We start from the raw sequence: 15,540 nt of genomic DNA, 5'->3' as shown, positions 1-15,540 counted from the left end.
ATCCATATACCTAACACCTGCCGTAAATTAATGATGTTCTACAACTTAAAAACTTCGAGAAGTCTTTGTATGCATGTGCTTTAATCTTTCCATATGATTTAAGAAGCCTTGTTCTTCTTCGAAAAATATATTGGTATAACGAGCTAATTCATTTTCTGCCATTAAATTTTGACTTTTGTTTCACGTTGATGGAGTGAGATCTACTTTGATTTGAGTACAACGCATAACTCATACGAGATGTTCTGATTCAAAATTGTAGGACTGTTATTCGTCTGTCTGGCTGATAATTGCTTAATTTATGCTAATACTTATTCAAAATTTAATGATGTCAAAGATATATAAAATATTAATTGATTTGTGTTATTTGAATTGTCATACTTTGGGGTAAGGTATTTTAATTTCATATTTCTTTTAGATCACAGTATTCATTATTATTTTAGATCACACCTTTCATTATAATTATTCATCACATTTCATTATTATCAAGTATTTATGGGTTATTGCGGTTCACATTTGGTCACTTAATACAATTTCTATCATTACATTTTGGATATTATCACATTTGACACATTTCATTTCTTAACACTCTGCCAATTTTTTTATAGATCAGAAAGTATCCCCCCCCCATTTGTGCTTCTCTATTCCTTGTTTAAATTATTTAGGTTTTTTTTTTTCCCCTTAAAGCAAAAAAATTTTTTTACTTGCTCTCCATGACATACTGAATTTAATTTGATTCCTTTCATTTACAGGGTTCGTACACATTTCTGCACACGGAAATTAAGTACTTTTAACCGCTTGCCTGATTATCCCGAGTTATCTTGAGTTCGTATATATATTGCAGTTAATTATTATCCCGAGAAAACTTGGGCAAAACAGAATTTGTCAGTACAATTTGTTTTTTCACGGTTTCACTCGGCTTGGAATAAATGAAAGGAAATATTCAGCTTTTATTGGCAATTCACCAAGTTTTGTTGGTTTTGCGGTTCTTTTGATGGGACTGGTCACATGTTTTCCCTATTGTCTAGTATACGTCGGCTTGTGGATTAGTAATGTATAAAGAATTATAGTTGCGTTGAAAAAAGTAAAATAATGGCGATGATGCAAGATAGCGAAAGCGATGATTTTTCAGATAGTGACTATAACCTCAAGGCATTTTCCTGATGTTATTCCCGCTACTGAAAAAAAAATCAAATCCAATGAGTCAGTGTCCTCTGTGCTCCTGTAAAAGAGATTCGAGAGGTAAGCCAGTAAGAAAAGTGACCAGATACCAATGTATAGAATGTTAAGTATCACTTTGTGTTGTCTCTTGTTTCAAAAACTCTCATACAACGACTAAAATTTAATTTTTTTTTATTTGCCCAAGATAACTCGGGATAGTAAACTAATATTAAAATTAAATGCTTTTACACCTGTAAAAAATTCAACTTAAAACCTATATATTGTATTTTGTTTTGTTTTCTAGTATTTAATAATAAAATAAAAAAATTTGATGATTTTTTGCAGTTTTTTTCAAAAAAATGAGTAAGGGAAGCGATTAAGGACCATTAATGAAAAAAATTAAGAACCTATCAGAAAATGGGAACTCAATAAGTTCAATTAAAAATATTATCTGTGCCTGAACTTCACTTTCGTAATACCATCCTAAAAATAAAATACATCCATAAAAAGGATGCATTATTATTAAACATAATTAACATAATTGTTAATAAGTTTTGAGAATAAAATAAACTTTATGAAATTTATCAAGTAGCATTAAATAGTTTACACTTATAATAGTCGGACATATTTGAAAGAAGATAATACGTTTTAATAACAGTTAGCTTTATGTATGTTTTCTTTAACGTCTCATTTTCCACATACTTGCTAAGTCCAGAGGTTTAAATAGCAGGTAGATTTTATGTCAACCGGCATAGGTTGAAATGAGAAGAAAAATCATAATCAGCATGATTCATAACAAAAGACTGGCTGTTGTCACCACTGCCGCTTGCCTAGAGAGAGACCTGCTGATCAGAACAAACCTGAAAGGCCTGATCTAGGCACGGTTCGCAATTTTTGAGAGTTAGTTGGGTTCTGTCAGACGCAGTTAGTGTTCTAGCTTCGTGTAGAGTTTCAGAAAGCTATAACCCAGTTACTTTAAGGTTCCAATTAATTTACTTTAAGGTTAAAATAAAGCACCACAGCATCAGATTGATATGCTGTTTTGTATTATTTCAAGTCTCACTAGATGCAAAGAATAAATTTTACATGAATTCTTACATTTTGTGCTTATCTTGTAACCACAGTAAGGATACATGAAAGGTAATAAACTCTCTTTAATATGCAGAGATAATTTTTAAGGGTAAGCAGTTAGTTATAAGTAATTTAATTAAATTAGCTTGTTAGAAAACCTTAGTCATGTTTAATTTACATGGCCAGTATTAAATTTTATTTATTTTTTAACAATATTTGTTAAAAAAGCCCTATTAAAATCACAATCTAATAAAATTTCACAGTTTAAAATATATGTAATTTATGACATTGATTCTTAAAATGATATTAAAATAATTACACATTAAAACCTAAAAAACATTTATGTTTTGTAGCAACAACACTCAACAAAACATAAATGTGTCCTTTTAATTTGCCTTCCCAGAGATTTTGGTTAATTTATATCAATTTCCTTCTCTTTAAGCATCTTTTCTAACAATTAGAAATTTGTCTCAATACGCAAATCAATGTTCTCACTAGTTTCTGACTTGTTAACCTCTCCACAATGTACGTATGAGGGTTTATTTGATCTGGGAAAAGTTAAATAGTCCAAAATCCCAACACAGACGTGAAGCAAATTATTGCTACATCTGAAAGTAACTACAAAGTCAGACAAAGGTTTAAATAAGCCTCTCATTAAAAAAAAAAAAAAAACATAGAACATAAATGCATGATCTTATGCTAACAAAATCAATTACAGCTCATGGTGATGTAACTAAACAAGAAGAGTCAAATTCAAACTAAAAATGAGGACTCCTGGTCAAAGACTAAACAATATAATTTTAATTTATACTGACTCAGTAATTCTATCATCATAACAAATTCAAATGTCAGCAGTGATACTCCAAAGAAGAATAACTGCAAATGATCAGAGCTGGCAGGAACTAATGCAGAGAACAAGCGGAGGCTGGAAACACACTCTGTCTTACATTCCGAAAACCTCAGTTTAAAAACTGTCTAAGCGATTTGCCTTCTGGTGAGGAAATCGAAATGAGAAATTATAGTAAAGGCTGAAATTATAAACAATTGGGTAATTTACATAATAACAACCATACATATCCTTAAAGAATATTTTTTTTTCTCTTTATGTATTTAGTTTCTTTCTTCAACACATTTCCTTTACATTTTAGAATTTTTGGATTTAAAGATTTCTATTATTCTAAAAAAACTAAATGCATTTAGAATGTATAAAAAAGGTCTGTTAATTTTATTTCTTTAGTCATATGAATATTCAGAAAGAAATATAATATATGCTAAGGCCCAGTTACACAGCTGTGTGGCAGAATTTTTAAATTTAGTAACACACCAAACAACAAAATCTAGAAATGACAAAACTTTTAGAATTTAGAAAGGCACTAAACAGCAGAATTTAGGATTCACAGAGATTGCATCAGGTGGGAAAATGCCTAGCACCAGCTCTGTGTATGATGCATTAAGACATATTAGATGAAGCTTTTAAATTGTCATTTTTCAATTTCATTTATGAAAAAATTCCTTTCTATAATACTTGTCCATGTGATAAGACTAGAAGCTTTTTAATATTTTCCATGCTCGTGCCTAATAAAAAGTAGGGAAAATAAGTGGAAGATAACTATGTTAAGAAAAATATTTTAGAATCAGCAGTAAAACATTAAAATATTATGTTTTCAGTGTTAATGTTTTCATGTTCCATTTTCATGTTAATACCATGGAGGCGTTTTTCATTTTGTCACATTTTTCTGGAATCTACTGGAATCGTGGGTTTATAAATCTCGCCTTCAAATCCTTATAAACTTTCCAAGATGAAATGTCTAAAATTCTGAAGAAAAATTACTCCAACGAATTCTGTAACAGCAAAAAGACAGAAATATTTTTGAAAAAAAAAAAAAAAACACAGAAAGGGAAAAGTGTAAAATTAATTTTATAGAGAAAACTGATGCATATTCTGAGACTATAACATGGGAAAAACCATAAAAAAATTAAAAAGAAGCTATTTTTAATTAATTACATAGCCATTTTGCTTTTGCTAAGAATTGTTTCATAAATGGTGCTTTATAGCATTATACCTTGTTTATTTTTCAGATTCAAAATATTGTATAAATAAGTGGCCAAAATGGAACTACATAAAATGCCAGCAAAAATGTTTTATTTTAATGTTATTTTTTAAATATGATTTCAATATATTACCATCATTTTAATGAAATTTATCAATACTTCATTGTTTTAAAAAAAATCGTCGAAAAATTCTCAGATCTCAGAATTAAAAATTTTCTATAGAAACTGATCTCAAAATCAGCAAAATGTTGATAATAAACGAATTCCCAGCCCCAAAAGCGAAATGTTGTTTAAGAGCTCTTCATTAGAAAAAAATTAAATACACTGCTTGACATTGAAAATGCAACACCAAGAAGGAGTGGTCAGAAAGTGATGAAATTTGGAAAAAAGACAGAGACAGCAAGCAGCAATAAGTGATCTTTATTTCAAAATGATAGTCAGAATACAGAGCGAGAACGGCGTCGGCTCAGTAGGATGTAGACCACCGTGGACAGCAATGCATGAAGAAACACGTCTAGGCATAGAGTCAATAAGAGTGCGAATGGTGTCCTAAGGGATGGCTCAAAATTTCCATTTCAACCATTTGACACAGTTTGTCTTCTGAACGAGGCAAGGGCAGAGTCTGCAAACGGCATCCAATCACATCCCAAACATGTTCGATTGGTGACAGGTCAGGAGAGTACAGTGGCCAGGGAAGCATCTGTATACCTTGCAAAGCATGCTGACAGATGCGAGCAATGTGTGGTCGGGCATTATCCAGCTAAAAAATTTCATTAGGCAGCCCCTGAAGGTACGGGACTGCCACCAGCCGCAGTACATATCTAAATATCGTTGGCCCGTCACAGTGCCCTGAATACGAACTAGAGGTGACCTGGAATCGTAGGCAATAGCGCCCCAAACCATTATGCCACGTTGTCGTGTGGTGGAGCATTCCACGGTTACTGCCAGATTAGATTATCTCCACGTCGATGCCACAAACGTACACAATGACTGTCACTGGATAAACAGAAGCGTGACTCATCTGAGAACACGATGTTTCGCCATTCTGTCATCCACATCGCTCCAGTCCGGTACCATTTTAAATGTTGCCATCTATGCTGTGGGGTCAATGGCAGACTTCTTAACAGATGCTGTAAGTGCAGGCCACGTTCAACCAATCGACGGAAATGATTTTGGTTGACACGGGAACATCCAGAGTATCTTGGATGCGTCAATCCACGCGTGCTGACGTCACTCTGGTTGCACCTGCACCCCTCCTTCTTCCCACATTTCATTGTTCCAACCTGTGCACCATAGCCGATGCACCATGCTCGCATCTATGTGGGCATCAGCTGCGATTTCACATGAAGACCAACCCGCCCTTCTCAGTCTGATCACCATACCCCTCCTAAAATCGATCTGTTAGAAGTGCCTTTGTTGACGCCGGCCTGGCATTCTCTCCTATGACATGTATCCTCCAGGACAAAAACCAACTTTCTTCGATAATTCATCTGGCAGAAATAATGACACAAATATTGCCCATTCTGCATGTTCCTTTCCTTATATCTTACTTCACGTGCATCGGAGAGCTGCGGAACTTAACATCATTCGCATAACTCTGTGAAGTGCGGCTACTCTAAAATTTGCATAAATTTCTGACCAATCCTTCTTGGTGTTGCATTTTCAAAGTCGAGCAGTGTAATTTCAAAATGCTTATGTTTCATTTCTTGCTCAGAAACTCAAGCATCCTACCATTTATATTAGAAATAAGAACAAATTATAACTCATGAACCCATTCAAAAAATAAGCATATTTGTCAGTGAATCGCCAAAAATATTCCTCCAACATGCTAATTCACACTAAAATGGCAGTAGTAAAAACAAAAAGTAATTGTTAATGATTAAAATTAAGGACCTTTTTCTATCCATTTTTGTTGAAATTAAGGAGTTTTAAGAACCAAAAATGGATTTCAAAAAAACCTAAGGACTTTTAAGGACCATACGAGCCCTGTTTTATCTAAACTGCTTATTTATTTGCTTTAATTGCAACAGTAAAAGGCGTGCTTTTAATTAAATATTTTTGTTATGATTTTATTTCAAATTTATTCTGGATTATTATTATGCACACACATACACAAAATTTCATCATTACAAAGAATAAATTTTAACTCACACATGCAAAATAATTAACTGAGACTTACGTTCATCACACAATGAAGATTTCAAAATGCAGGTTACAAAACATAAAAGCTCCAAAATAAATATTTTGCAATGCATCATGGAGATGATCTTCTTAGAAAATATTCCTGTAAAACAAAGCATAAAATCACTCTAGTGCACCAATTCATATGTTTATATCTTTCTTGAATTTCATATTTTATAGCATTTTCATTTAAAGCTACTGCCAATAGAAGTCCATCTAAAAACGTTGAATGCAATACTTAAATGTTAACATCATAGTTAAACAGCTCTGATGTTAACATTCAAGTATTGCATTCATGTAACTGTGAAACTTAATTCACTTACATCTTCGAATCGTTTATTATTAAATATTTATTTTTAAAAATAAATAATTCATGCACCTGGATTTTTATCATTAAATTCAAAATTAGATCTCATTAAAAAGTAATACTATAATAACTCATTTGAGTGTTTTTGTCCATTTTAATAAGATCAGTATTATCTCTTAACTTATTAAGACAATTAAATACAAAATTTTACTAAAAGAACATATTAAATGAAAGTATGAAAATGAACTGCTACAAAGCACTAAGAATTTATCCCCCCTCATGTAATATAAAAGTATTATGTTGTAAAACGATACTGTGGAAGGAAAACAGTCATGAAATACTTTTTCTATATGACACCTTTTTATCAGACCACATATGTAATTTACCACATTTCAAAAACTCTTACCAGATGGTGAAAGAGATATACAAAACTCAATGCTGGGGTATTTTTGTTTCATGTAAAGACAGGAATAAAAGTGATGCTTCAAACAGCTTTATCAAATTTTAGCACAGTTAAGTATTCTATATTCATACCTATATTACACATAAAAATAATTTTAAATGAAGATTCCCATAAAAAGGCCGAAATAGCCAGTGCCTCAAAAAAGCTTAAATAGTCACTATTTGCTTTATGCTGATTTCAACATAGTAAAGACTAGAATGGAGTTCTTTATTAAAATTTTAAAATAAAAATTTTGATGGTACTCAGTTCAACTTACTACAGAACATATGTATACATTTTTTAAATTGCAAAGCATTTGCATTTTTTCTTAAAATACCTAATCAGGACATGGTAAGCTTTCCAATTCAGACAAGCTTCAAGCCTGTGACCCAAAGGGATATCTATCAATATGTGAAATAATTCTTTCCAGAAAAAAGGCAAAGATAAAGCAGTATGTAACCAGAATTTCAGGACACATGAAATTTAAACATTCAAATAAAATCCCAAACAAGTTTTCTAAAGAATTTGGATCTGTTAGATGTGTTGTATTTTAAACTTTCTAAGTATATTATTGGGGAGGGGAATTTTTTTAAATCACTTTTGAAACACCTTGTTGAACAGGAAATTTTGCTGAAAACCTCAAATAAGCAAAACTGATGTATGCACTCCAGAGGAGATATATAGATAATTTCTCATAGAGACAAACAGCACTAAATAGGGTTTGTCCTGGTAGTTTGTCCAGTTTCTGAATAACATACTGGCTATATGGACTTTTTAGTGGTATCTTCAATAAGTAATATAGATAAAAGTCAATTTCCACCTGAAAATCCTCCATCCTCTCAAACACATATATAAGCCTTGCATATTTTGTAATAATTAATCAACCAAATAACCAATTTCAAAATAATGTTACCAATTATTAAGCTTGCCAAGTGTCCCGGTTTTCAGACAAAATCCCGGGATCCCGGCCGGTTTACTTCTCATCCCAGTAAAAATTAAATTTGATTTTACAGATGACCTAAAGAGTCTAAAAATAACTAACTGGTAAGTATTATTTAAGATAATTACTTTGTCAGTTATCTCTGTACTTTATGAAAGGTTAAAAACTACAGAAGAGTGATGATCTGCTAATAAATAATATTGCCATCGTACCGTCTTGTCTCGCCAATCGAGGCCATGCATGATGCGAGAGGCTTTCTGGACTCAGCGCTAGCCGCTTGCGATAGAGATAAGCCAGCTAGTTGTCAGTTCCTTTCGGTGGTGTCTGTTGTGTTAGTGAGCTAGCGCTGTTTTATTTATGCTTTAGGTTAAAATTTATCTGTTCTCTGTTAAAATGGCAAAATGGTCGTGTAAATTCACCGGGGATTTACAGAATGAATTCCCTTTTTGAAGAAGTTATGTACTGGCAATCAAGATCAAGACAATAGAGTTAAATGTTCACATTGTAATTCTGAGTTTTCTGTTGTACACGGTGGTCGATCCGATATAAAAGATCATTTGCAATCGAGTAAACACAAAAAGAGTCTAGTATGTCTGCCAGCTCATCAAAACTGACCAGTTTTTTTAAGACTACGATTTCTAATGATAAAAACTTAGCAGCGAAAGAGACGACCTTTGCTTACCTGCAAACCATAGCCTAAGTTTCAATTCAAATTCTTGTTCATCAAAGCTAATTTCTAAGTTTCTTTAACCTAAATTCTCACTCGGAAAAACTAAGTGTGAGGCAGTAGTTTTAAATGCCATAGCTCCTTTAGTTCAAGAAGACTTGACCAAGTCAAACTACGTATCTGTAAGTATGGATGCATCAGTAAGTGAGTGAGTTTTTTGGCGCAAAAACCAATGACGATTATGAAGCGCCAAACAAATGGTGGGATGACCTAATTTAATGGAATGAAATACTTATTAATAAAAATTTTAAAAGCTACATGTACCAAATCCAGAGGATGAAGTCATGTAAAAAACTGGTAAAAGCACACATTAAAATAGAATACAAAATCTGCTGAACAGATTACATTAAATAATAAAAGCCAGTCTCTTTTAAATAATAAAATAAATTACAATTGGCCTCTCTTCCGATTAAACGGTCGAGAGGTAAGTCACAGCTATTAAAATATTTCTGACGAAGACTGTTAAAACAGGGACACTCAATTAAAATATGACGGACAGATAGACAAACTTTACAATTTGAACAAACAGGCTCATTTTCACCTTTTAAAAGGTAGTTATGTGTCACTCTAGTGTGACCAATTCTGAGGCGAGTCAAAAGAACTTCCTCCTTACGATTTTTGGTAGATTCCCAATGGTCAATTCTAGGTTTTACATGTCTTAACTTGTTTTGAAGCTGAACATCCCAAATTTGCTGCCATTTTTTCCGGACCTTTCCCTTGATGAAACAGCAGATATCTCTAAAAGGTATAAGGCGACTAGACAGTTCAACTGCAGATTTGGCTGCGATATCTGCAAGCTCATTTCCCTTTATTCCAGCATGTCCAGGAACCCAGCAGTACAGGACTTCATAACCTCGAATCGTTAAATTTATATGAATTTTGAGAACATCCACTACCACAGGATTCTGAGTGTTGGGAAAAGCTTCCAAGGATTTAAGAGCACTATACGAGTCTGTGTAAACTATGAACTTTTTGTGGCAGAGCTTCGAGATGAACAAAAGACCATAATATATTGCAGTTAATTCAGATGTTATGACTTGGCAAGCATGGTGCAGGCATCTGCCCTCAATGTAATCTTCAAATACAAAAGCCATCCCGACATGATCATTTGACTTTGATCCATCTGTGTATATCGGATATTAACTGCTATATTTCTGCCTGTGCTCAGCAAAGAGTTGTCTGTAAACGATCTCGTTAGTGCTCGCCTTCACGTGATGTTTGAAAACATCAAGAAGCTGAATTCGTGAATTTTCCCAAGGTGGAATTTCGAAATTCTGTACTGCTTGGGGGCGCATATCAGAGAGGGAATGTTCCTCAATGACAGGGCGAACTCTTAAAGGAAAGGTAGGAACGCAGGATAGACGCGTTTCAAATAAAACGTTACACGCATCATCGAGTAAGCACAGCTTATTGGGATGTTCAGGTTGGGATAGAATATTAAAATATTGCAAGAGGGACAATTGCTCACGCCTCAGATAAAGTGACGGTTCGTTACAGACAACGTACAGGCTCTGGACGGGAGAGGTCCTGAAAGCTCCTGAACAAATGCGCAGAGATTGATGGTGAACAGGATCCAGTTTGAACAATACTGATGGCCGAGCGGATCCATAAACAACTGAGTCATAGTCCAGTTTAGAGCGGACGAGCGCTCTGTAAATGCGAAGCATGGAGCAACGCTCTGCACCCCAGGAGATGTTCGCCAACACTTTTAAGATATTTAGTGTTTTTAGACACTTCTTTCTCAGGTTTAAAACATGAGAAAGGAAGGTCAATTTTCGGTCGAACGTCACTCCTAAAAATTTTACTTTGGGCGTAACTGGAATAATTGTACCATTCAGATATAACTCAGGCTCAGGATGGAGACCTCGCTTCCTACAAAAGTGAACACACACAGTTTTCTGTTTGGAAAAGGTAAATCCCTGTTTGTTTGACCATTCTTGGATCCTATTCAGAGCCATCTGCAATTGCCTCTGTACGTATCTCATGTCTGCCCCTCGACAGCTAATCTGCAGATCAACATATAGAGATCCCAAGATGGTGGGAGGAAGTTCTTTTAGTACAGAGTTTATTTTTAAACTAAACAGGGTTACACTGAGCACATGAGCCTTGAGGCACACCCTTGAGGCACACCCTCTTCCTGTTGTTCCACACAGCCTTGAGGCACACCCTCTTCCTGTTGAAAATCATCCGAAAAAACAGAGCCAATTCTTACTTGAAAAGTTCTAGTGTTCAAGAAATTCTGAAGGAAAATTGGTAGGTTGCCGCGCAAGCCACTCTCATGAAGATCGCGAAGTATACCGTATCTCCATGCCTTATCATAAGCTTTCTCAATGTCGAAGAATACTGAGACAAGGTGGCTTCTTCTTACAAATGCTTTTCGAATGGATGTCTTTAAAAGGAGCATGTTATCTACTGTTGTTCTCCCCTTTCTAAAACCGCTTTGATAAGGAGAAATAATATTATTCTTTTCAGAGAAGTAGACTAGGCGGCTGTTTACCATCTTTTCAAACAGTTTGCATACACAACTGGTAAGGGCAATTGGCCGATAGTTGGAGGGATTTCTTGGGTCTTTCCCTGGCTTAGCAATAGGAATTACAATAGCTCTCCTCCATGCACTGGGGAAAATATGCTCATTCCACACTCTATTATAAAGAGTGAGAAGGGCATTCAGTGACTTATAGGAGAGATGCTTTACCATTTCGTAATTTATGCCATCAAAACCCGGAGAAGACCTATGTGTCTGCAATAAAGCTCTCTTTAATTCCAGCATAGTAAATGCTCTATTGTAAGACTCAGATTTGGTAGAGTTGAATGCGATGGGATTTATTTCAGAGTGCTGCTTGATAGAGAGAAATGCAGGTGAATAGTTTCTGCTGGAAGAAACGGCAGCAAATGTCTCACCTATAGTATTTGCAATTTCTTCTATGGAGCTAATCACTCGGCCATCTTTTTCCAAAAAGGAAAGTGAGTGGTCTTTATATATACCGCCTGCTTTTCAAACTCTTTCCTAAACCCGCTTACTAGGCGTAGAAGATGTTATTGATGACACATATGCAATCCAGGAATCCCTCTGGCTCTGCCTTCTTACCTTTCGTGCATTTGCTTTGGCTCTTTTAAAGGCTATGAGGTTTCGCAGAGTAGGATATCTACGAAAAATACCCCATGCCTTTTTCTGTTTTTTCAGTGCTTCATGACAGTCGCGATTCCACCACGGTTTCGAATATTTTAGTATTTTTCCTGATGTTCTAGGAATCGAAAGCATAGCTGCCTGAATAATAGTATTAGTAACAGCTTCAACAGCGTCATCGATATGCACATCTTCTACCATTTTCTCTGTCAGCTCTGCAACGGAAGAGAAGAGTTCCCAGTCTGCCCTGTCCAGGATAAACCGAGGGACTCTCGACACGGGGTTTGCTCCTCATCTCTCAAGAGACACAAAAATGGGATAATGATCGCTGTTGTACAGGTCATTTCCGACACTAAAAGTGCAAAATGGCAACAGAGATGGTGAACAGATGGCAAGATCGAGAGCGTGGAATGTTCTTGAAGGCTCATGGAAGTATGTATCCTGCCCATTATTTAGGAGACAAAGGCTATGATCTTCGATCATCTGCTCAATTTGTCTTCCTCGGCAATTCGTATCTTTACTACCCCAGAGCGGACTATGGCCGTTAAAATCTCCTATTATGATAAAAGGCTCAGGCAGCTGCTCTATTAGATTATTTAAATCTTGCTGATAAATGTGCTCATTTGGAGGCAAATACAGAGAAACAAATGAAACAACAATATCAAAATTTATTTCAGTAGCGACAACTTGGAGGGATGTCGTCAAAGAAAGCACATTTGAGGGATAATCCAGTGAGGAGAGGAGACCTACACCTCCACTGGCACGCTCACCTGCAAGGTTATCCTTTCTGACTATAGAAAACCTCCGAAGTTTTGCATGTTGTTCAGGTTTCAGATTTGTTTCCTGTATAGCTAAGCACACAGGATGATACGCATTTATTATAGATTTGATGTCAAGCAAATTTCGGTGGAAACCGCGACAGTTCCATGACACGAGGGTGGCCATTATGAATGGTTTTTGTTTTTCCTGTGCTGTTCTTTTGTTTTTCGTGGAAGTAGATGCCTGGGAACTTCCAGACCCTCTTCCACTTCCATAAAGTCTGAATCCGCAGATTCAGAAATCATATCATCAAGAGAGCTATTGCTGCGACTTCTATTTTTATTTGATATTTTTTGTGTGGCAGTTTTCGGCTTACTTTGAATAACTGTTTCTCTTTTTTGTACTATATGGGTTGCATTTTCTTTTTTCTTGTTGGATGTAGACGGTTGGGTTTTATTTGGTAGGGTCTGTGTGCCTATTGATGTTTGGGTGGCAACTGTACGATATGATTTAACAGCACTGGCGTATGATGAATTTGGTCGAAGCTGTGTGCTCTGGACTAGTCTTCTGGCTTCCGCGTAAGAGATGTTCCTAGTAACTTTTGTAGTCTGGATTTCTTTTTCCGATTTCCATTTTGGGCACAAGCGAGAAAATGCTGGGTGGTCACCCTTGCAATTTATACACAAAGGCGCAGCGGTACAATTATCAGAATCGTGGCCAATCTGTGACCATTGGGTACATGTGAGGCTGCCACAACAAGACGTCTTAGAATGGCCGAAACGCTGGCATTGGAAACATCGCATAGGGTTTGGAATATAAGGTCTTACAGGAATATTTAGATATCCGGCCTTAATATTCTTAGGCAGATCAGGCGTGTTGAAGGTAAGGATCACGTGTTTCGTGTCTATCAACTTACCTTCTTTACGCATCTTGATCCGCCTTACACCGCAGACATTTTGTTCGGATAACTCAGAAGCGATCTCTTCTTCAGAAACATACAGAAGGTCGAATTCTGAGATTACACCACGACAATAGTTCAGTGACTTATGGGGTGTTACAGTGACATTCGCTTGCCCAAGTTTAGTAATCTGAAGTAAAGAAGCAGACTGGGTGGCTGAGTTTGTATCAATAAGCAAGTCTCCGGAGCGGAGACGCTTTATGTTTCTCGGCTCACCAATACAAGACTGGATGTATTTATTTATTACGAAAGGAGACATCTTATGCATTTCGCCAGAAGGACTAGAGATGACTAGGAAACGGGGACTATTGTGATGATTTTTTTTATTTGCATCTGTCCGTAATTTTTTTGCAGAATTTTCAGAACTAGGTTGAGTGACTGGTTTAGTAGTAGACGTTTCAGAGCTAGGTTGAATGATTGGTTTATTAGTAGATGTTTCAGAACTAGGTTGAGTGACTGGTTTAGTAGTAGACGTTTCAGAACTAGGTTGAGAGACTGGAGTGACTTGAGTAACTGGAGTGACCTCGAAATCTTTAATATATGTGTGAAGAAGCCATATTGAAGAGAAGAAAGATTCGGGTCCGACGGCCCCGCCCACCACGGAGCCCAACAAGGGAACACAGATTCCTGTATTAGGGCTAGCCGGACCTATACGCAAACTGAAGCCCCACAGTCGGCTTTCCCGAAAGCAGGTACTCCCGAGAGCTTGACCCCAAGCCACTGACACAAGGACTAGTGACCAGCCGATTGACACCCGTGAGGACGACTAAGGTGGGCCAAAGCAGTGTGTTGGGGACAGTACCTCGCCCCTCAACTACCAGGACCCTCCTTTCCAGCGACACGGGTCTCCACGCACGGCAAACACGTGGGTAGTTTTCTCGCCATTTGAAAATTGGACACAAGGGTTGTTCCAGTTTCTCGTGACGAGCCCCAAACTCCGTAGAGAGAAACCACAAGGGAGAAGGGAAGGGAAAAAGTTCCAGTTAAGAGGAGAGGAGACGGAAAAGAGGATAGATCACTGGGGCTCCAGGATCGTGACACCCGTCTCACCAAGAAGATGATCCCCTGAAGGGCTAGGGTACCTCGGGATTGCCACACCCGTACTCACAAAAGTGAGCCCCCTGAGGGGTATGGATGCATCAAACAGAAAGGATATAAAACTTGTGCCAATTGTTGTGAGCTACTTTAATCCTAATTCAGGTGTGCAAGTAAAGCTGTTAAATTTCAAATCTGTGGCGGATGAAATATCTGAAAATTCTTACAAATTACTTATGCTTTGTCCTGCTGCAAAACGATTTGAACAACAAAGTAGTGGGCTTTTGTGGAGATAACTGCCAACACTAACTTCGGTTGTGTGAAAAAGAGCAGGTCAAAACAATGTTTTCTATCGACTCAAAAATAGCCTAAGACGGGAAAGCAGTGGAATCAGATGTGGAACACACATTGTGCACAACTGTGTGCAAACTGCATTAGATAGTCTCCCAATCGATATTGAGGCCTTAAAATGATGAAGATTTATAAATACTTCCACATATACACAGTCCATGTAACTAAACTAATAGAATTTTGTGAATATGCCGATATACAGTACCGTAAACTTATTCAACGTGGGAACACCAGGTTTCTGTCAATGCTGCCCAAGCTGGAAAGAATTTTACAGATTTTTAAAGGTCTGAAAGCGTTCTTTTTTTTTAGACCAAGAAATGTGCCCATCAACAATAAAAAACTTTTTTACTGATTTAATGGACAAGCTGTACTTATGGTTTGTCCACGGACAGTTTGCATTCTTTAACAAGGCCATCCTGGTAATGGGAAAAG

General features: G+C 36.3%; 1 protein-coding gene across 4 annotated transcripts in view; it reads right to left on the bottom strand.

Annotated features, from left to right (window-relative positions):
- The window catches only part of LOC118185173 (protein lev-9-like), a 144,134-nt gene that overhangs the window by 116,063 nt on the left and 12,531 nt on the right, over positions 1-15,540 (bottom strand). For all 4 annotated transcript variants that reach the window (XM_085807296.1, XM_085807295.1, XM_085807294.1 and 1 more), the window contains exon 2: positions 6,461-6,565. In XM_085807296.1, coding sequence (XP_085663422.1) covers positions 6,461-6,539 — 79 coding nt within the window. In that variant the 5' untranslated portion in view covers positions 6,540-6,565. The remainder of the gene's footprint in view (positions 1-6,460; positions 6,566-15,540) is intronic.

Source organism: Stegodyphus dumicola, chromosome X1 (genome assembly GCF_044657685.1).
Source record: "Stegodyphus dumicola isolate Sdum_Otavi_A_Nest chromosome X1, ASM4465768v1".
Taxonomy (NCBI): Eukaryota; Metazoa; Arthropoda; class Arachnida; order Araneae; family Eresidae; genus Stegodyphus; species Stegodyphus dumicola.
Note: the sequence above shows the minus strand (reverse complement) of the source record. Positions and strands in the feature narration are given on the sequence as shown.